Source organism: Triturus cristatus, chromosome 3_1 (assembly GCF_964204655.1).
Source record: "Triturus cristatus chromosome 3_1, aTriCri1.1, whole genome shotgun sequence".
NCBI lineage: Eukaryota > Metazoa > Chordata > Amphibia > Caudata > Salamandridae > Triturus > Triturus cristatus.
In genome coordinates this window covers 330,881,130-330,902,895 of record NC_140583.1, presented here as the reverse complement: position 1 = coordinate 330,902,895, position 21,766 = coordinate 330,881,130, and the positions used below count along the sequence as shown (strand labels likewise).

At 43.2% G+C, this 21,766-nt stretch overlaps 1 protein-coding gene across 3 annotated transcripts; it reads left to right on the top strand.

Annotated features, from left to right (window-relative positions):
• Window positions 1–3,714: 3,714 nt before the first annotated feature.
• On the top strand, window positions 3,715–19,364 carry LOC146860204 (cholesterol 25-hydroxylase-like protein 1, member 1). 3 transcript variants are annotated; one of them, XM_085644044.1, is made up of 3 exons: window positions 3,715–3,964; window positions 14,209–14,289; window positions 16,297–19,364. In XM_085644044.1, the coding sequence occupies exon 3, from the start codon at window positions 16,321–16,323 to the stop codon at window positions 17,155–17,157; it is 837 nt and encodes a 278-aa protein (XP_085500170.1). In that variant the 5' UTR covers window positions 3,715–3,964; window positions 14,209–14,289; window positions 16,297–16,320; the 3' UTR covers window positions 17,158–19,364. The 3 variants fall into 3 exon arrangements, with proteins under 3 accessions (XP_085500170.1, XP_085500169.1, XP_085500171.1); XM_085644043.1 differs by having other exon boundaries at window positions 16,293–19,364; XM_085644045.1 differs by lacking the exon at window positions 14,209–14,289 and having other exon boundaries at window positions 16,293–19,364.
• The last annotated feature ends 2,402 nt before the right edge of the window (window positions 19,365–21,766 follow it).

The following is a 21,766-nucleotide window of genomic DNA, read 5'->3' as shown; positions in this document are numbered from 1 at the left end:
CTGGCTGAGAAACATGTCAATCACCACTTGTCCAATTACATCGAACTTGTGGGGGCTCTGGACTACTCTCAGTCGGGGTTTAGGCCTAAACACAGTACGGAGTCCACTCTCCTGTCTGTCACAGATGACCTACAGATGTATCAGGACAGGGGCTTTTCAGTAATCCTGGTGCTTTTAGATCTATCAGCAGCGTTCGATACCGTTTCACATGCCATTCTTATTGAACGGTTATCGAACGCTGGCATCAAGGATAGGGCCATCGAATGGCTGAAAAGCTTTCTCCTCAATCGTTCCCAGAGAGTTATCATGGACTCCTACCGCTCAGCGGAGATTGAGATCTCTAAGGGGGTGCCCCAGGGCTCTTGTTTGAGCCCAACCCTTTTTAATATATACGTGGCGCCACTGGCTAGAGTGATGCGAAGATATGGTTTTATTCCAGTATCGTATGCTGATGACACCCAGCTCCTCTTTCCTTTTAAAACTCTCTCCGCTGAAGTGAAAAGTTATTTTTCTGCTGGCATGAAGGCAGTGGCTCGCTGGATGTCTTCCAACTTTCTCCATTGTAATGTCAGTAAAACGGAAGTAATGTTGTTTGGTGAGGCAAAAATGTTGTGGACCCCTGACTGGTGGCCGCCTGATCTAGGAATAGTTCCCGAACCTAAACAGGTTGTGAAGAACCTTGGGATTCGTTTGGATCAAGACTTGCTTTTTAAACAAATGTCAATTACACTTCAGGAATCTGTTTTCATACCATCAGTTTGTTACGGAAAATCTTTCCCCTCCTACCAGATTCCTGTAGGAGAACCTTGGTTCAGACCTTGGTTTTAAGTAGGATTGACTACTGTAATGGCCTGCTTTTTTCTGCCAACGAAAGTGCCTTGAATAAACTGCAGGTCATTCAAAACACGGCAGCTCGCCTTGTCCTTAATGCTCCCCCTAGAACTGCTTCTAAACCCCTCCTGGATCAGCTACACTGGCTGTCGATCCGTCAGAGGATAAAATTTAAGATATGCTGCCTTATCCACAAATGCATAAATGGCCAAGGGCCCGTTTATCTTCAAAATAAATTTGTTCCCTACATTCCGCTTCGATCATTAAGATCTAGCAATAATCTTCTCTTGGTGATCCCACGTGCAAAAAAAGCCAGACATGGGAATAAAGCTTTATCAATTACAGGCCCCAGATTGTGGAATAAACTTCCTTTATCACTAAGACAGTGCAAGGAACATCTTACCTACAGGAAACTCCTTAAAACTGTGCTGTTTAGGAATGAGATCTAGCCCCTCTTTCATTATATCCCTGCTTTACCGATTACTGAAAAGCGCAGAGATACTCCTTTGGAGTCGATTCTAGCGCTATATAAACCAATAAATAAATAAATAAATAAATACACCAAAACTCTCCATCGGGAATAGTTGTACAATTAGCTTATGATCAATTCACGTTAGTTAAAATCTTGCAATGACAGTACCTGAGGAGAGAAAAAACAGAGAGCAAATATGGAGCATAACCTAGAATGGTGTGAGGACCTAGACATCAGAGTTTTAAAGATTCAGGAAAGGTTTAAGACCGGCAAGATGACCTCTTCTAGTGTAACGCCAGCGTTACACCCCTCTCTGGTGCTACTCTCTCCGGCTCGGGCTCGTTGACCCCTTCTAGATGTGCCTCCTCGGTTGTTTTGCGATTCTTTCCTAGTGTTGGATTTTTCAGTCAGATTTCAGCAAAATCGGGCAGCATCTCAGCATAGCATCAGCATCTCGGCATCAAGTGTGTCTAACTAACTAAAACTTACCTCTGTTATACCAATTTGAGTGTATGATCCACCCCCAAATGTTTCAATTCCATGTACACCCCTCAATTTGATTGGGCCAAGCAGTGGGGTGAGGGCATCACACCATTTATTTCCACAAGCATTTCATATGTGGATCGATAAATCTGTAGTACAATGTTTCAGCTTCTTCCTTTCGTAGGTTCAAGAGTTGAGCTTCTCATGTCCTTGCTGGGCACATGTTTTGGCAGCCATTCAATGACCTCATTGGTCTCAGAACAAGGATGTAGCACGCATGCGTGGCTGTCGCAAAGAGATAGGGACATCGGTCTCCCTCCAAGGCCCAAATACGAGCTATCAATAAAGTCATAGAGAAACATATTAGAATACAAAAGTAAAAGAATTCACTGTATACCACTTACTTCTACTCTAACCCCATTTACTTAATATGTATTTTGCATTAATTGCTTAGTAAAACTTACACAGGTTAGTTTCAGCACAGCATGTGCGTTAATGGATGGGTTTCGAGCAGCCATGTTAGAGGCTATTGCGCGGCTGCAAAGATTTCCCACCAAGCGATAGGAAACGTCATACTAAGTAGATGCAGTAGGCGCATGCGCAGAAAGTTCCCGCGTTTTTGGCAGCCATTTTAAGGACACTCGGGTTACTAGTTAGTAAAATACATAGAAGAGCTTCCCCTAGATACAATATGTAAAATGTGGCGCAACGTTAGTACTCACAAACATGCTGGTTATAGTATTACAGGTTATTTGAGAGGATTGCATACAAGCAAGTTTCTTTTTATACGAAACCTTGCTACATCAGTGCCCTCTTCTGAGTCTCTAGGCCTTAGGGAAGCGTAGGAGGCTCAGAGAGCCAAACCCTTTCTGCACTTTAAGTCACCAGGCACCATGGAATGATGCGAAAAGTAGACATTGTTGACTGAAAGGGAGATGCCGTTGGGCACATTCACCAAATACTCATGCAACGCTGTGCTGCAGAGGAATGCACCATATTTATTATTGTTCAGCACATTACTCCTCTCTGCCTGCTCTTGTGCAGAAACTATTGCCTAGCACCAACGCAGGCACATTTTCACCATGGTGCAAGGGTGCCTTCGTTATAAGCAAGGTTGTTTTTTTGCAGGAATGGACACCTTCCAGCACAAAAACAGTCCTCAGAAGCATTTTCCAGCACATGTGGAGAGAGGAAAAGAACGAGGAGAAACAAGCATACTTCTCCTTGTTACGCCTCCCTGGGGAGGCGCAGCATTTTGACACATTTCCGGGTCTACCATGAATGATAAATTTGAGAATGCTCCAAAATCCATTGGTGAGTGCATGGGTACACGCATGCTCCACCCATGGAACGCCTCACTGGGGCAGAGTAATGCAAGGCTTGAGTTACTCCACATTTACTTACTTGGTAAATGTTATTCTAGGTTTTGAGTTGCCCTTGAGGAGCGACGCAAAACCATGATAAATATGCCCATAGTCTGAATCTGCGGGAGTACTTAGCAGCCATGGAATGCGCATTCCTTAACGCAGGATCCACTCCCGCTTATTTGTAGGTGGACCAGTTCCAGGCTCAGGCAGGGTTCGTGTCCTCAGCACTGTGTTGTGGTGTTTGCATAACAAAGAGCCCCTTCATGCAATAAACAAATTCCGTGTGTGAGAGAACAGCTCCTTAGCAAAAATGTGATTATTGAGCATAAAGAACAGTGTTAGCGTGACAAGGTTCATTTCGTGGGAGTGGCCAGTGTACTCAGCGAGCAACAGATATAACTGGAAAAGCTTGTCCGAGGCTTTCGGATGCCCTCAGCGACACCCGAGAGACTGAAGGGAAGAAAATTATAGTAAAACGTGCGCACTTGTCGTGACTTGCTAGAGACAGAGTTAACCAACCAGTGAAAAGGGAACTGAGATAAGACACATGATAGACGAGAAGAGAGGCTGTCCTAGGACAGGTATGTGCCCCAGGAAGACCTGCTCTAGAGAGAGACAGAGGCTGCTATTCAGAATGACTCCAAATATAATCTGATTGGTACCCTCGGGAGTGGTGCACGATCATAAATTGCTACTTTGCAGAATGGATGTATTCAGTCGACGCCTGGACAGGAAATTGGCAATGCACAACAACACAAACTCGGGACCCTGCGAGGCGCTTTGTAATTCTCCCAACAGGATATGCTTTTCGGTATGTACGTGTTATACAGCACTTACACCCTTGGGTACCCAAACATTATCGGTGTTCCCTAGGTAAATGTGATTTTCAACTTGTAGAAAGTGAATTTGTTTCTGCCTGAATATTTTCGTTTGGTGCCTCCCACCACAATTATTTTGTGCCTAAGCACAGTAAATACTGGGTATTACTATAGCCAATGAAATAGCACTCAATTTAGCGACCTTGGAAGAGTGCAAGGCTGAGGCGGGGTTCGAACCCCACCATGGCATTTCTCAGTGATCGGCACCCAATGAACTGAGTCATTTTACTTCTTGATCAAGACTTTCTTTTCAAAACATTGCTCTGTATAATTCCCAAAGCTCAATGCAGTTGGGATTAACTCTGATCGTAATTGTTTCAATATACTAAACTCTATGGACATTCACTGGCAAAAAAATACATTTTCTCCAGCAGCTTCAGGACCTCGGAGGGATGAAATTGTTTGGGAACTTACAAACGTGTTGCAGGTTGCACAAGAAATCTGTCAAAGTTACTGTTTTTCACGTGTTACCCTGGACAAGCTTTGAGAAGTGCCTTTTCTCAAGTAAAAGTATGCATACATTTTTGTATGTGAAAAATATAACGTGCATATTTTTTCATGCCGTGAAACCTCTTCTGATGCACCCCTCCAAATTTGGGTGGTTCCCCTTTCCGTTCATCCTCCAGAAAGATAATGACTCCTGTGATTGCCGGAGTGTATCTCCAACTGTTTCTAAGGTGGTAATGTATCAGGAAGGAGTCTGTGAATACCCTCATTTGTGGGTGTTCACAAACATCGTCGGCATTTCTGATTTAGAATTCCCAGGTCCTTCTCACAAGAGGATATTTACACCCAAGGACACTGTGAATCCTATTTATGAGTGAAAAAATGATTTGAATAGGAAACCTATTTTTACAATTGTACAAAAAGCTATTTCCATTAAATGTATGCAAAAAGGGTTGGAGATCAAACCCTGTATCTGTCTACAGAGCATGTTTTCCATATATTGCTTCTCTGTCACATTGTGGAGATTCCCCTTTGTGTTGGACTGCTAACGTGCTGTTTTGTCATATGTTGCAGAATGTATTCTTACCTTTTAGGAAATTTTTTGTAATGGGGATGCAAGTATGGGCTCTTCTGAATCTTGATAACATGTTTTTGATTTGATTAATCTTTAAGTCAGAGGATCTTCGTAAGAACTGGAGTGGTGTAAGTAAGCTCCTAGTGGTATTCAGAATGATTTGGATAATTGTTTGGGAAAGCGATGTATAGAATGTTTTCACAATTTATCTTTTGCCAGATGATTACCCACAAAAGTTTGGTTTCCGCACTCCTTACTAGAAAGCTTGCAGTTTCCAGTGGAGATGTTTGTGGTTGTGTTGGGTAATTTGCTGTGTTATGCTTACTCTTGTTTGGCTTGTTTTTAGTAAGGACTTTGAGAGTTCCAGTGGGGTTATCAGGACCACAATTAGTGCTGCTGTGTAATGTTATGTGGGACTACACTTTCGTGAGTTTTGTAAGGGTGGTCTGGTAACAATATTAGTCACCACTGAGGCTATACCAATCAGCAACCATTAAATGTTTGCTGATCAAAAGATCCCCATTGAGAGTGTCTTTTGATGGGTCTCTTACCATTTAGAGAGACAGAGCTGTGCATTGTCAGTACATGTGTGGAGCCCAAATTTGTTATTTAATAGTAGATTCAATTGAGGCTCTGTGTACATTCTAAATTATATTTTTGGGGGTGCTGATCCCTTGGGTGATTTAGGTTGTTATTGTCTTGGTTGTGCTGAACTCACCCATAAGCATGTATTCATTTCAGACATCTGTGAAGGGGAGGACTAAAGGAAAACTGGCATATTTTGCAGACCGGCACAAACTCAACTTCTCTTATTCTGAAAAAGGTCAAGCCAGATACATTTAGGCAACCTGTTGATTCCAATGAATGAAGTAACCTCTTTCCAGACATTCGTACTTAACACAAATAGACTGACCACGGCGGAAAGCAAACACCATCTAAGATGTGAGGACTGACATGACTTATTGCTGTTCAGAGTCACAATATCCAGTGCTCCCAGTCCTCACAATTTTTTTTGACCATTTGTGGTTGGAGACAATGCAGAAACCTTTCGACATATTTATGTGGGGTATAAATAACCCCCACCCAGTGGCGGAACAATAGCCCCTGCAGTGTGGGGGGCCTGAGCTCCAGGGGCACCCTCCAGCACTGTGCATGAGGCCCCTGGCTTTAGAGCTCCTGACTGGGTTTGTCCCGTCGGGGTGGGGGGGGCGTCTATGTAATCTGCAGCAGGGACCCCTCAATTTTAGTTATGCCACTGCCCCCACATTTTAAGTTTATGCTCAAACGGGGGCAATAAAGCGAAGCATTGGCCTCCTCAGACACAGTTTTATTATGGGGTGTGCATATGACATAAGTATTCACTTCCATATATGTAGCAAATTTCTGCATGGTCACACCAGAGTTTTTACCTTTTCTGGACCCGATTTTGCTGGCAGTAGGTGTCTGGCACCGTGACACTGCTATAGAGTGCTATAGAGCATGTGCTCTGCCCCTAAAATGGTTTTGGTGAAATTGGTTCCACCCAATTAGTATATTTGCCTTTCCTGTAAGGCCATGATAAATAGTGCTGAAAATGCTCCAATGGCATAGCATTTTACTGCCATACGTGGGTTGAAATATATATGGCAAACATGTATGGCTGTCAAGAGTACCACTGTCATCTATTTAAGCTGCAGTTTAAAGGCACTGCAGTAATACATGGCAAAGAAAAGCGCCTTCCCCAAGGAGGAAGACTATTTTTTATATATTAATAAGTCTCCCCGAAAATGTACTTTGTAAGCCCACAAGGCAAGGTATCGGAAGGTGGTTTATTAGTAGGTGCCGGTAGGTAATAACACCACAATCACAAATAAGGCCCAGTCATGTCTCAATATATTAATCTTGCTCAACCCTTGATAGCTTGGCTCATGAGAAGTCTGGATTAGTTTAGGAGACAGGTGTGTAAAGCATTTAAAAACACCAATATAGTAAATAAGGAAGACACATCACACAATAAAAATCCAACACCAATCTATAAAACAAGAGCATATTTTTATGAAAAAAATAACAAAAATCCAATGGGAGAAACCAGAGATTTGAGTCTTTAAAGATTAAAAGTAAAACTAGCTCTTATAAACAAATAGAGCTCAATGGGTTAAAAAAGGTTGCACTGGTCCGGGACAAAGTAAAACTTTCAGCCCACCCATGATGTAACACTTTTACACTTACTTCCAGAAGTATTTCTTGATGGAGGAAAGTGGTCCACAGCACCAGCCAAGGGTTTAAATCAAATCAAATAATATTTTGTTTAGTTAATTAAAACCATAACAATTTTACAATAAAACTATTATTAAAAGATGAGAAAGAAAGCATTATTGTCCATGTGCAAAGATGGAATTATAGAATATGAAGAAGAAGCCATAGTTGCAGTCTATATATGTTTTTAAAATTCAACTACCTAACCGATCTGATTGAGACAGAGAATAAAATGATTAAAGTGCAAATGTTGGTGCCCCAAGTGGTGATGGGGGAGTTAAAATACGACGGGCTGGGCCTATGCGGGATGCATATTGGGGATTAGAGTGGTGGTGGGTCGGCAAAGGGGACCACTTTCCTCTCAGTATGTTATTCTTAGCCAGGGAAACCATTGCTCTGCCATTACCTAATTCTGGGTCTCTCTGTGAAGTAGTAAGTTATCAGGTTGTGAGAGAAGGTAACGATGTGAGGAGCGGCAGGACGAGTCGGAGTAGCTCCTCAAGCTTCATGACATATTTACCACTCCTCGATAGGGTTCTTGTATCAGTGTTGGAGAAGCACAATGATGAGGCTTTCCAGGCAACAGCATATTTCCTGCTTTAGATCATTCTTATTATTGCAGAGTCTGCGGTCCCTCTCCTTGCCTGTCAGGGCCCATGAGTTAAAGGCGGCCACTGATAGGCCTAACAAGTGCATAAACAAAATGTCTCTACAGACCAGTCTGTTTATGCTTTCTGAGAGGTATGGCTGTGACTTCCCAGATAGGTAGGAATCGTTCAAGGGGATAAAATGTTTGAGGATTTTAAGGAGAGGGTGTCCAGCAAGTGTAAGGTTGATTTCAGTTGCCGGTTGGTAACCCTTTTCCAGGCTGTGTAAGGGATAACGTCTGAGTTTAGACCTGGACCATCAATTTGTAAAGAGGCTATTGCCTTTTGTACTTGTCAGTGGCAGGGATTCCCAGGGCTCTCAAATGTCTCTTTTAGATGATCTTAAAGTGTGTTTGCAGGTGCTTTTAGGACCCTTATATAAAATTCCAAGATGTCTGTCTCTCAGATGAGCGATTGTCTTGGAAGACCCAGTTTTAAGCATAATCTGGTCGTTCATATGTATCTGGGCAGTTGAAATACTCTTTTATAGGCCGTGCACTGAGCATGTTCTAGACTGAGAGCACAGTCCTCTGGAAAGGCCTGTTGCCCGTAATGTAGTGCCGGGAGAAGAGAGGCTTTCACGACCTTCAAAATGGGTACAGTCGAGGCAATGTTTAAATTCTTATTGAGACAGGTCAGGATGTACATGATGGCTCCGGTTTTCTTTTTAATGGCGGCTAGGTGGCCGTTGGTCTTGAGGTCTTGTAAAACCATACCTCCAGATAGTTGTATTTCATGGCTGTTTTAATAGTCACAGCCCTCATGTGCTATGTTAGAAGTGTCTTTTTTCTGCAGTGACCAAAAATCAGGATTTTGGCCTTGTCCTGGTTGATCGTGAGAAGGTTGGCTTTATTGTATTCTTTTAGCTTGCTCAGGGCTTGTTGGATTCCAGCTTTGGTATGGTCCATTATGACAATGTCAGCATATTGTAATGTAGTTTTGAATGGCAAAGTTGTGGTAATAGCTGACAGCTTCTCTCCAAAAATGTACCTAGGTTGGCTGGGTATAGGTTGAAAAGAAGAAGAGAGAGGATGCAACCCGTGCTTCAGGCTGTCATTAGTTGTGTTTAGAGGTAACAGTGTTGGGGCCTGCTCTCACGCGTACTCAGGTATTTGAGTACAGAGAGATAATGGCCCCAAGGAGTTGCTGGGGTAACCTCCACATGTTTAGTTTCCTCCAAATCATGTTATCGTCTACTTGTCCAGTGCTGCACTGTAGTCAATGAAACAGCTGAAGAAAGGAGGCTGACATTTTTGAGTTGCTCAATGACTCAAGATGGCAAGTGCAGGGATCTTGTCAATTGTTGAGGTGGCGGCATGAAACCCAGTTTGGAAATAAGGCAAGATGTGTTTTTCTGTGACCCATTCCTCTAGCTGTTTGAGAAGAGAGCTGGGGGAAGCTTTGGCCTGTAGGTCCAGGAGGGCTATGAGTGGATGGGATTGCCAGGTCTCCTTTTTTGAAGATCGGGCATAGGCTGGAGCCCCTCCATGAGTCTGGGGTCTGCGCAGCAATGTAAGCTTGGTTGAAAAAGGGGGTTAACACCTCTGGCCGGTCCTTCAGAGTGCATTTAAATATGCTGGCTGGGAGGCCATTGGGGCCTGGAGCACTGTAAGTTTTAATGGCTTTTACGTATATATGCAGACCTGGGCTTGTGTGGCTAGAACTTGAATTTCACCAGGTGTTTGGTCTGCAGTTCCCCAGCCAAGGGCCTTGCATGGTCCTGGTTGCAGACTATTGTATAGTGCTTTTAAATGTCGCAGCCAGGATTTTTCTGGAACTGTGTTGTACCTGGTACAGTTGGGAGATCTGAGCCAAGGCTTTAGAAATTCTGATTTGCCTCTTGGGGTCTAGGATTACAACTCCCACAATGTACCTGGTCAATCCAAGTAAATTCCAGATGAAGCCTCTCAGCTAGAGTTGTCCTTGTTGTTGATTTTACATTTAGCTCTTCCAGCACATTTCTACCCGTTGCTGATCAAGGAGTCTACTCCTTATCCTTTAAAACAGGCACTCCTTTGTTGTGAAGCCTTGTGAGTGCAGCAGGTGCAGTCTTTATATATGCAGGCCTCACTTGTGCAGTCCAAGGGTCCAGCAGGGAAGTCCTTCTTCAGATTTTTTTTTGGGTCTTTGAGCGTCCACAACACAAGCCAAGGGCCCAGAAGCTCTCTTGGAGGTTTGGGACCACAATTCTCACAATGCACCTGGTCAATTCTTTTAAAGTCCAAGTGAAGCTGGGCTTGTCTTGATGGAGCTGATGCAGGTGACTTCTTGAAGCTATTTTGTACCTGTTGCATTCAGAGAGTCCACTCCTTAATACTTTTGAAGCCAGGCAAAGTCCTCTTTTGTGAAGCCCAAAGTGTGCCGCAGGTGCAGGCCTTATGAGTGGAGTCCTCTTGGGATGCAGAGCAGGTATTCAGCATGGCAGTGCTTCTTCTCTTGAAATTTCCAGGCAGGGATCCGAGTTGCTGGGCAGATCTCCCATATATTTCCAGGTTTCTGGACTGGCAAGAAGGAGGGGTACCCCTAACCAATGGGGTGCAGGGTGCCACCCTCTGTGATGACCACTACCCCTGAAGTGTGGCATTTCCTTGTCCCAGAAAGCACTGATCCACAAAAATCAAAATGGAGCTTCAGGTCTGGCTAAACCCACCTACAGGTGTGGCTAACTTCCCCTACACTTCCCTTCCAGCCCCTCTCCTAGTTCAATTACATGGGATCCCATGTTGTTGGGGATGCAGGAAGTGGGGTTGAGCCTAGTTCCTGTCCTCACTAGCTTTCTCCCTTTGAAGACCAGTTTGGCTTCCCAGCCCCCTTTCTGTCCTGACATCTGCAGGCAATAGATCTCCTCCCACCAAATGTCTCCTTTATCTCAGCACAGGTCACTTCACGCCTCAAAGGCTGGCCAACCAAGAGAGGCTGCGCTAGAGCTGGATTCAGGCACATAAGAAAAGCAAATTCTAAAACTTCTTTTCTGTCATAGTTATAATAAATCCAACCTTGGCAAGTTGTTGAATTTATTCTATTATTGTAATACTTTGAATTATTATTTTAGCTCACTTCTGTCAATAGTTAGACTGTATTAATGTGATATAAAGGCTTCCCATGTAAGCCTACGGAGCTAATGTACTATAGTGGGGGAAAACGAAATTGGCAGTTTTCCCTCACCAAGGCATAAAACCTCTTTTATAATGTCCCCGCTTATTTTCACATGGCACTCTAACCATGGGGCACCTAGGGCAGACCTTAGGGGTGACGTATATGTACAAATAAGGTAGTTTAAGACTTTGGAAGTGCCTTTAATTCCAAACTCAAATTTCAACAAAGTTTATTTTACAATCAGCCTGAAAGGCAGGGCTGACTCTTTCAATGACCGCAAGCACCACGGCAGGGCACACTTAAGTGCATTAACTCTACTGGGATTCTAAACCTACATGCCCTACCATACACTAGGAACTTGTAGGTAGGTTTTCAGTATCAATAGCAATTACACCTTGTTAAACCTGGCATCCTTGGTGTAGGATTTTCCCTGGTTTTTTGCTCTTGCCTCCTGTGTTTTTACTGTGTGTTGGACTTGGTTTTTGCTGGCCTAGATGCTTTGGTCGCTTTGCCACTGCTGTTCAGTGCCAAAGTGCAAGTGCTCCCTCTGTAAATTGTTGTCATGGATTAATGTTTCCATAATTGGCTTATTTGATTTGCTACTGAGTCCGTAGTACAGTGCATCATGTGTGCCAAGGGCTTGTAAATCAAATGCTTCTAGCGGGCTTGCAGCACGGATTGTGCCATCCACGCAAACAGCAGTGCAAAAGGTTCTCAGACCCGCCATTGAAGTGTCTGTGTGCAGTTCCGTACTGCCATGTTGACCTGGCAAGTGCACCGACTTGCCAGGCCCTAACCTTCCCTTTTCTTACATGTGAGTCACCCCTAAGGTAGGCCCTATGTACCCCTGTGGGCAGGGTGCAGTGTATGTGAAAGGTAGGACATGTCCTGTTGTGTGTGGCATGTCCTGATAGTGAAATGTGGCCCTTTTCGTTTTCACTATTGAAAGGCTATCTGTCCCATAGGATAGAATGGAGAGTTTACTTATAACATCTTATAAGTATAACTGCCCATGGAAGCAAGATGGGGAAGTGGAGTTTGGTATGCCTGAACTCAGGATTTAAAGAGACATCTTGTACGAAGTATGATTTTTATATTCTGGGTTTGAAAATACCACTTTTAGAAAGGGGGTATTGTCTTGCTTAGCCATTCAGTGTGCCTCTTCTAGGTTTGTGTATTGACTGTCTGGCTTGGGAGTAACAGACCTGGGGATGTGCATTCTGTTCAGACAGCCACCTGGGGGTTGAGTTGTGTCCTGCCTATCCAGGGTGTAAGGGCTGGGCTGAATAGACCTGGGCTGAATTTAGAGTAGGTGGAGGAGATTTGCTTTACACCTGAATGGGCCTGGTCTACCTTGGACAATGCTGTCTCTACCTCCTGCCAGGAAGATGGGCCAGGGAGGACATACCTGGTTTTTGCTAAGCAAATACACTCTCTGTCACAAGAGAACAAAGGAATTTTGACTATAAAAGTGGGGCCCAGATTAGATTACTCCGGACTCTAGAGGACCCTATGCCAAGGAGAAGAGCTGGGAAAGCTGAAGGAGAAGTACTGCCCCTTTATTTGTTGTGTGCTGTCTGGGGTTGGCCAGCAGTAGCTGTTTCTGCCAAAGAGAGGAACTGTGTGTGTATCCTGCTTGAAGAGTGTCTCCAAGGGCTTGGAAGTAGAGCTTGCTCCCTGCTCAAGAAGTCTCAGGAACAGCAAAGACTTCACCATCCCTCTGGGCACCGAACTGCAGGTTTCAAATTGCCACAGAGGAGAAGAGCAGCCGGCTCCATCACTGAGTCTGTCACTGCAGGCACCGCAACCCTGGTATTTCCGACTCCGTAGGACGACCATCTCCGAGCCGCTGTTTGCATCGCGTCCTGTGGGCACCGCACTCCACAACGCCTTGCTTCACTCCGACCACCAGATTTCACCGACACCATCGCTGCCCGCTGGAACATAGACCGGCTGCGTCGTCTGCACTGTGACCTGCCAGCACTGCATCGAGCACCGTCTCACTCCACATCGCAGCCCTGGTTTCACCAACACCGTTAGACAACTGTCACCGAGCCGCTGCCTGCAACACACCTTGAGGGCACCGCACTCTGCACCGCTTCACTTCACATCGCAACCGTGACTGCTACCCCGATCGACTCCTACCAATGGAAACGGCCGCAACGAAAAAGTTACTGTCTATTAGTCTGTTGATGTAAAAGCCGACCTGTACTGACGCGGTTGGCAGGAACTGTCAGACTCTGTTGTTTTTAGCATTACTGTAGCCCCGGACAGGCCTACCGTCTCGGAAGAACAGTGTTTTATAGATATTTCTGCAATTTAAAGGTTATCTTGCAAAGTACCTATTTTTCAGTATTGTACATTGGAGTTTTGTCACTTTTGGTCTTGTTTGGTTTAGATAAAGATTACTTATTTTTCTAAACTTGTGTGGTGTCCGTTTGTAGTGTTTTCACTGTGTTACTGTATGTGTGAACAAATGCTTTACACATTGCCTCTGAGATTAGCCTGTCTGCTCGTGCCAATCTACCAAGGGTGTGAGCAGTGGTCATAAGTGTATCCCCTTTACCCTGACTAGGAAGAAGGGTCCCTACTTGGACAAAGGTGCAATCCATTGCCAACTAGAGACCCCCATTTCTAACATTGGTGTTCAGTAGTGAAGATCCGGATTGCTTGGTGTGCCGAACCTCTGCTCAATTGCAGTGAATCTGAAATTACATCTAGGTCCCGGTCAATCATGGAGAGACACTTTTTTTCTTAAATTTTGAAATATTCATATCCTCAGTTACTCTTACCATATTTTAATGATCTTGGAGTCTTTTTGCTCATTAAATATTTCATTATTTTTCTAAATTGGTTTGGAAAAGTTATTATGTTGCGTTCTTCACTTTGAAATTGTTGCCTTTGCTTGACCTCATCACATACGTCTCTGGGGATTTCCTGCTGCTTTTGCCATAGCTAACAGGGGTTGAGCAGAGATTCTCACAGAACTTTGGTTTGACCGAACCAGTTTGAGTTTATTATGTTAGTATAGGTCACCCCCTTCCAAAGTAATACCCAATTTATGACAGGAATGTGTAATCAGAACCTTGCCAGATTTGAGGGTTATTTGGACTTTAAGTGCTGTTAAGATTTTACTGAGACAATTGTATCACTATTCTGGAGTATTTATACTTTTCAGACCCATTCGAAGTGAAGAGTTGCCTGCTGCCGAAATAAATCACGTAAGGCAGTATCAGTGCTTATACCTGCATGCTCCTCTGTAAGTATTCTCATTTTATTGGAAAACTTAAGATAACCATTCCTGAGTTACCTATGTGATTCCTGTTATTTTCTTGATTTTGAATCATCCGATCTGTGTATTCAATTGTGTCATGAAAGGCTGATAAATCTAAAAGCACTGACATAGTAGCTCCACCTTGGTCGGCAAAACATATTAGCTTTTTGTTTATGTCAAGGTAGTTTGATTCTTTCTGTGCCATTACCTGTTGTGGAATGGGATTTCTGGTCATCGGTTTGTGGCATTGCCCCTGTGTTTTGTAGCTATTCATTGGTTTCTGGGGGTGGCGGGCATCAATGGTTGTGAAGTTTCGTTATCATTGGAAGGCCAATGTTTAATTGGAATTAGTGGTGTTGTTTCAATCGATTTTTTACAATAGCAATGCTCCTTATGCCTCTATTCGGTTTGTCAACCCAGTGCAACTTGTACTTGTGTACTTTTAAGCTGGCTGCAGAATTTATTATTTTACTTATGGTGAACATTTTGAGATGATTTATGAAGACATTGATAAATAGGTTTTATATGTCAAACAGAATAACAATTAATTCCAAAACTGTTTTAAATCACTTTCCTGGGCTAGGTACTCTGTATAGTTTAAAGAAGTGAATATGTCATTTTGTTGGAGAGGTAGACCTTCTAGGGCTAGGTTCTAAAGGAGGAAGCTCTTTTACAATTGTTCTGTTGATAATGATACATTTTCTGCTTCTGCTATTGGGTATGTTGAATAATATATTGTGTGGGGTATTGTGTGAATGACAGTGACTGTAGGACCACAGGAGTATTCCAGTTATGTTTGCATTTAGGACACAATATTGAGGTTTTTGATCTGCTCATGTATGTTTACTGCATTGGCTACTGCACATCTAATGTCCTGTAGGCTACTCCTGGTGGCACTGTCATGGCAGTGCGTAAAGGTATTACAGTAAATGAGAATATGGGCTATTGTTGTTAACTTGATGACATACCTATGGCAATTGATTTACTCACTGGCATTCATAGTCACTCTGCTTCTGTCTCTTACCATTTGGAGGCCACTGTTTTTTTAGTAGCTGTGTGTGTGCGCACGTCTTTCCATTTTCTTGAAGTCCTGAGGCATAGCATGTCCTAAAAGAGGAAGGCAGTGTTTTTTATTTGGAATGTTTTTGCAGATTATTTCATCTTTTTCTATTGAGGCAGATCATTACTGCCCCTTTGTTAAATACTTCTCAGTATGATGTAGCTGAAGGTATTTGGTTGGGACATCTGTTATCTGCAGGGGCTCGCTGAGATAAGTGGTAATGTGAGGAATGCCGGGATTAGTTACTAGGTGTCTGCTGTGTGAAAAAGAAAGATCAATGTTGTTCTGACATTGATGGGATTCAAACAGATGCCTGCTATTATGGATTCTGGGCTGTTTTTTCAATATTTTCTTGGTTGTTGTAGACTTGGTAGTATTCTAGAACTAGATGTTATGCCATTTCACTCCTGTTTAGAAGAGCCCGCTTTCGTGGTCTCTAGCCCATTGATCCTGGAGGACATTATGTGGCTTGGGTGAATGGATGTCAATTAGCTCATCAGCAACACCCTATTGGTTGAAGCCTCTACACCTAGTGTGGTCAGTTATACATCTGGCATACTGCCTTTGCTTCTTCAGATCTCAAGAGTCAAGAAGTTAGTTCAGTTGGAGGAACAGGAAGCACAAAGGGAATTAAGAGCCTTCTTTGCTTTTTGTATTTTTAACTTTTGACCTTACCCAAACCTGTCAATAAAAAGAGGGTTTAAAGGTTTATGTGTGGGACCAAAGGTAAACCCTGTGTTGTCATCATGTGTGTAAGGGTGTGTGATGTCACTACAAACCTTGACATTTAGTAAATCGACACCCACGGGCATGAGTGCTTATAGTAAGAGTATTTTGTAGAGAAGACACTCCTTGTTTTGGGTCTAGGCATGTACTATCAGCTGTGATCCATCTCACTATATTCTCTCTTCTGATTTCTGATCTCTAGCTAGATTGCTACCTACCCAAAGAACAAGATGGATGTGACCCAGTCCCAGTGCTCCTCTCGTGATGTGTTGGGAGACTACCATCAAGGTCCTGTTTTTCTTCAGCCGCTATGGGATTATATGATATGTCAACTGCAACCCACAGTCACATCTCCTTTTTTTAGTGTATTACTGGCATTCTCTGGCTTTTTTTTCTTCAGTTTACCTTTCGCTGTCATTGATGTTCTTGGGGAGAGTTGCCCATTTTTGTTCAAGTACAAAATTCAAAAAGACAAACAACCAACGCTGAAGATGATGGGACTTTGCATGTGGCAAGCGCTCTACAACCATGTTGTTTATGTATGTCCTGCTGTGGTCATCAACCATCTGTGGATGCCTTTCGGCCCTCTTCCAGATGAGGCTCCAACACTCAAACAGCTTCTTCTAGAGGTGCTGGGGTGCTTACTTCTTTTTGATTTCCAGTACTTTGTCTGGCATATGCTGCATCACAGATTCATCTGGCTCTATAAAAATATCCATGCAGTTCACCATGAGAATACAGCACCCTTCTCATGGTCAAGCCAGCAACTTAGTGGTGTGGAGCTCTTGTCTATGGGCTTCTGGAGCTCCACCAACCCTATCATTTTGAAATGCCATCCTCTGGCAGCTTGGACAAGCACCGTGGTGAGTATCTGGATGTCTGTGGAAGATCACGTGGGCTATGATTTTCCCTGGTTCCTACATAATGTCATACCATTTGGTTTGTATGGTGGAGCCAGAGCCCACGACATTCATCACCAGAAACCAAACACAAACTATGCTCCATTCTTTGGACACTGGGACATGATTTTTGGAACATCCCATGTGAAAGACATAAAACAATCCTAACTCTGCGTTTTAGTTTTTTCCAAGATATTATTAAAGTATGTATATGCCAGTATGTAAAGGCTACTGTACTATACTGTAGCAGTTGTATAGCGCTTACTAACCCCTATGTGGGTTACTGAAACTCTTACCTGCCTGGATAGCAAGCTGCAACCAGGCAGGTAAGAGATGCAAATGTGCTGCTTTGGTTGCAAATATGTTCATGTTTTTAGCCTATGTGGGAAGTGTTTTCATGTTGTGCAAGATGACCACTGAAGTGTGGTTATCATGTTATGCGACACAGTGCCCAACTGTTGTATGGGTGAGGGTATGTGAGAGATAGGCACACAAATTATAATTTTGTAATTGTAATAAGAACTAACTAGCTTAGCCACAGGGGAGGCAGAATGGTTTGTGCCTGTATACCAAAATGGGTGGTAATCAGAGAAAGTCCATAATCCATATGGTGACATGCGCCAAGCAGAGATGCTGCCGAATTAGCAAAATGATGCCGGGGAAGGATGGAAACTGGTGACATCATCGCATAGTTATCATTTAGGGGTTGCCACTAAATCCTTGCGACCCCCAGCCTCAGGCTCCAAAAGCATCACCATTTCCTGTCCCTGTTAGAAAATAAACAATCCTGCTTTCAGGTGCTTCCTTTTGTAAAACAATAGCTGCTCGGGAAAGCAAACAATTGAAACATTACATTGTTTCAATGACACTCATCAAGTCAGGTGTTGCTTATCAAAAGTCCCTTTATTGCCTCCTATGGTCTAGGCTCCCCCAAGCACATCTTTGCTTGTCTTGCAGGCTGTGGGGTTTGGTGTGTTTCATTGACTGGACTCAATCTAGAGTGTCAACATTTCTCACAGAATAATGCTGCCTATTTGTTCATGTGTTGATTATTTGGATAAGCCAAGAGCTGGCACTTCAACAAGAAGTTGTGTAGCATTCTTTATATATTTTAAAGCAGGGCAATTCTACTTCTGTTTACATTAACAATCAAATAGGGTTAGTTCAAAATACTTTGTTGTGAATTCGTTTTATATTTGCTGTTTTAAGATTCAAACTTTCTTGACTTCTATTGGCAATATAATACCAGGCTTGTGGGTAAAATACTTGCAATGTGGCGGCCCTAACTTCATCAAAGAAAGAAGAGTCACCTTCTGTGGCTAAATCAGGGCCAAACATCACATGATGCCAATTTCTGTGATGTCATCAAGGCTAAACACCTTGTGATGTCTCATCCTGTGAAGTCAGTGTCAAAGGGCCTATGATGTCACTACCACTACCCCTGTCATTTTGGTGAATCGACGTCCATGCATAAGCAGTAGCAATGCATAATTTATTTTTGTATGCATTCCTTTACCTATCTGCCTACTGCAGAATAAAAACACCCCATGAAGAGGAAGGAAGTGGAAGAGCAATCAAGGCTGGCAAACGGAGCAGAAAATGCACAAACTTTAAAAGGCCCACATTCCACCTACACTTGCTAGGTTGAAGGAGCAAAGCTTCATGTCCCAAAACCCTCTCGAGCTTCTAGAGTCTCTCAAAGGGCAGACTAGCCCCAGTCGGGCGATCCCTGGTTGAGTCGTGGCACAGACCCCAGTCAAACTGTTGCCTTGCATATGCCAGCATGAGAGAACAAGTGCTTGGCAGACTGCTGCACTGACAGCGGCGCAATAGTATATTGACCTGTCGTGTGTCACACTGCTGTTCTCATTCCTCAATGCAAGCCCAATACTTTTCCTAGATCCCACAACAACGTCCCCTTTCATTATTAGTAGTGATTGACATTTAAGGGTAAAAATGAGACAATGTAGTGAAGGGGGACTTACTCTGTTATGGTTAGGACAGCAGCATGGTATGCCACCAATTTGGTAGTTCTCAATTGGCTCAATCTTAACCCAGCTCCCTGATGGCATTGAGTGGTTCTGGTTACATGGTAAAAGTCATAGTGCTCAGAACCCCAAGATATCATCTTTTAAGGACATACCACAGTGTTACCCCCAAATTATTTTCAAATGCCATGATGAATTAAGGCATCTTTCATCTTCCTTCACAGCACTGAAATTCATGTTTCCATCCCGCATGTTATTTCACTGTACACAAGAATATACATAAAAACCTAAATATTTAGATGTTAAATTTTTTATTCATCAATAAAGAAAAGAACAAATGTAAGCATATGTATTATTGTACAGAGTAAACAAATAAATATTTGCGAAGTTGATTTCTTCATGAGTGTTTTTCAAATGTCTCCAAGGGATGTCGATACTTTGGGACTTGTTCAGGGGATTTAACTACAGTTCATGGGTCCAGGTATACATCCATAGCTCAGTGAAAGCTGGGGTGTCCAAAATGTGGGGTGGTATTGAGACCACAGCAGGAAATCTATAGATTTCCCCCAGTGGGTTTTGCTTAGAGCTGTGTTGTAACATGTGATTTAGGAAGAGTTTGAGAGGGGCATGCAGTATTTCTGCATACCCATGCCCTGTTATGTGCAAAAGATTTAACTTGTCTGTTGTTTTCTGATACATACCTTTTCCCTATTTGATCTTAATTAATGTACTGGTTATGTCTGCATGTACATATTTTAATTTATTATCGCACTTCAATTCTATCACTGATCTATTGTTATTATTATTCTCGATAATAATATTGATAAGCGCAGAGTCCACTGTAGCATCTTGGAACTAGGAACAAAAAAACAGAAAAGAGACGGCATCAATGAAAATACAGCAACAAAATTATATCTGAACATCTCTCCGATTGGTTGACCTCAATCTTTCCACAGCTCACTTATATGGTTCAAATCAGTTTTAATTATTAAATACAGTCAGCCAACAGAAAGTAAGCATTGTAGTGCTTATAAAAAAGGGCAAATAAATGAACAAGAACAAAGTACAACACCCGCTGTTACACTCCCCCTATCCCCTTCCCCGGGGTACTCACAAGCTCCTGACTAATGACATGGTTTTAACTGCAAGCCCCAAGCACATTGTGACCTCTTCAAGTATGGACATGTGAGTGTCCACCCCACTGTCCAGCTCCTCCCTAGGAAGGTGCCCAGAGCTGACTATGTGTGTGAGTAACTCTATGGATGAGTGGCATTGTGTAACAGGATGTATAGGTGTATGAGTACATATGATGAGTGAGTACATGTATGAGTGACTGTATAGGACTGTTGGTGAATGAGTGGATGTGTATGTGGATCTTAGAATTACTGAAGAGGTTGTTGTAACTGGTATTGGTATGTCCATTGTTTTGAAAATTGTAGTCTCTATTTTTGAATGTGTGTATCAAAGGTTATATTAGGGTGAGAGGAGGTCTGCCACTCTATCACAAGGATGATGTCATCAGTGATGTCATCGGTGATGTCATTTGAGATGTCATCAGTGATGTCATGAGTGATGTCACTGACCATGTCATGAGTGATGTAATATGTGACGTCATCAGCAGTGCATTGCGGGCGCGCGAGTTATAGTTAGCTGAACTAACTATAACAGGGGAATTTCAATGGTTTTGTACAAGTGAAAAGTCCAGCTAACTATAACACCCCTGAAACCTATGGTTTTTTCAGTGAATTTCTGAGGTTTTTTAAATGCTAATTCCTAACTATAACGTGCCTGAAACCTATGTTTTTTTCTGTGAATTTCAAAGGTTTTTTAAATGCTAATTTCTAACTATGCCTACAGAGATAGGACATGTGAAGAAAGAAGAAAAAATGCACAGAAAGAAAAAAAAGAAGTGCAGAAAGAAGCAACAGAAGTCCTCAAAGACGAAGAAAAGTGCAGGAAGAAGGATAACGTGCAGAAAGAACAAAAAGAAGAGCAGAAAGAATCCTTGTTGCAAAATCATCCTGTACCCTCAACTTTTTCAGACGGATACTGGTGGTAACTGAGTCTGACTAACCAGTCCTAGAGCCAGTGCTATGTTAAAAGACACTTAGAATACAGTGAAAACACCTACATACACTAGGGAACATTATGCGTTGGGGTCCCCCTGTGATTAGCATGACCTCCTCTGTAAGCCCCTAGTATATAATAGGGCAGGGGGATTAAAACTACCTCTTAAAACAGGCCACAGGGCGTTTTTGCACACGTTAACTCAGGCCCCATCCCCTCCCTTCACCACTGTGTAAACACGCCCTGTGTCCGTTTTTAGTTGGGAGATTAAGTTCATTTGAATCCTGAGGGTCCCTAGGGTCCAACTAGCCCACTAGGTACCTCCAGTAAGTGCCACAGAGCTGCGTTGCAGAGAGGTGTAAAAAGTGGAACAGCCTGGACCACCTCTCTGCAATGCAGCTCAGTGGCGCTTACTGGAAGCACTTGGTGGGCTAGTTAGCCCCCAGGGGCCCTCAGTATTGAAGGGAAATTATATCCCCAATTTAAAACGTGCCATAGTGCGTGTTTGCACACGTCACCTCAGGCCCCGTCCCCTCCCTTCACCACTGTGTAAACGCGCCCTGTGGCTGTTCTAAGTTGAGAGATTAAGTCCCATTGAATCCTAAGGGTCCCTAGGGTCAAACTAGACCACTAGGTACCTCCAGTAAGCGCCACAGAGCTGCGTTGCAGAGAGGTGTAAAAAGGGGCTTGGCCTCAGAACACCTGTCTGCAGCGCAGCTCCC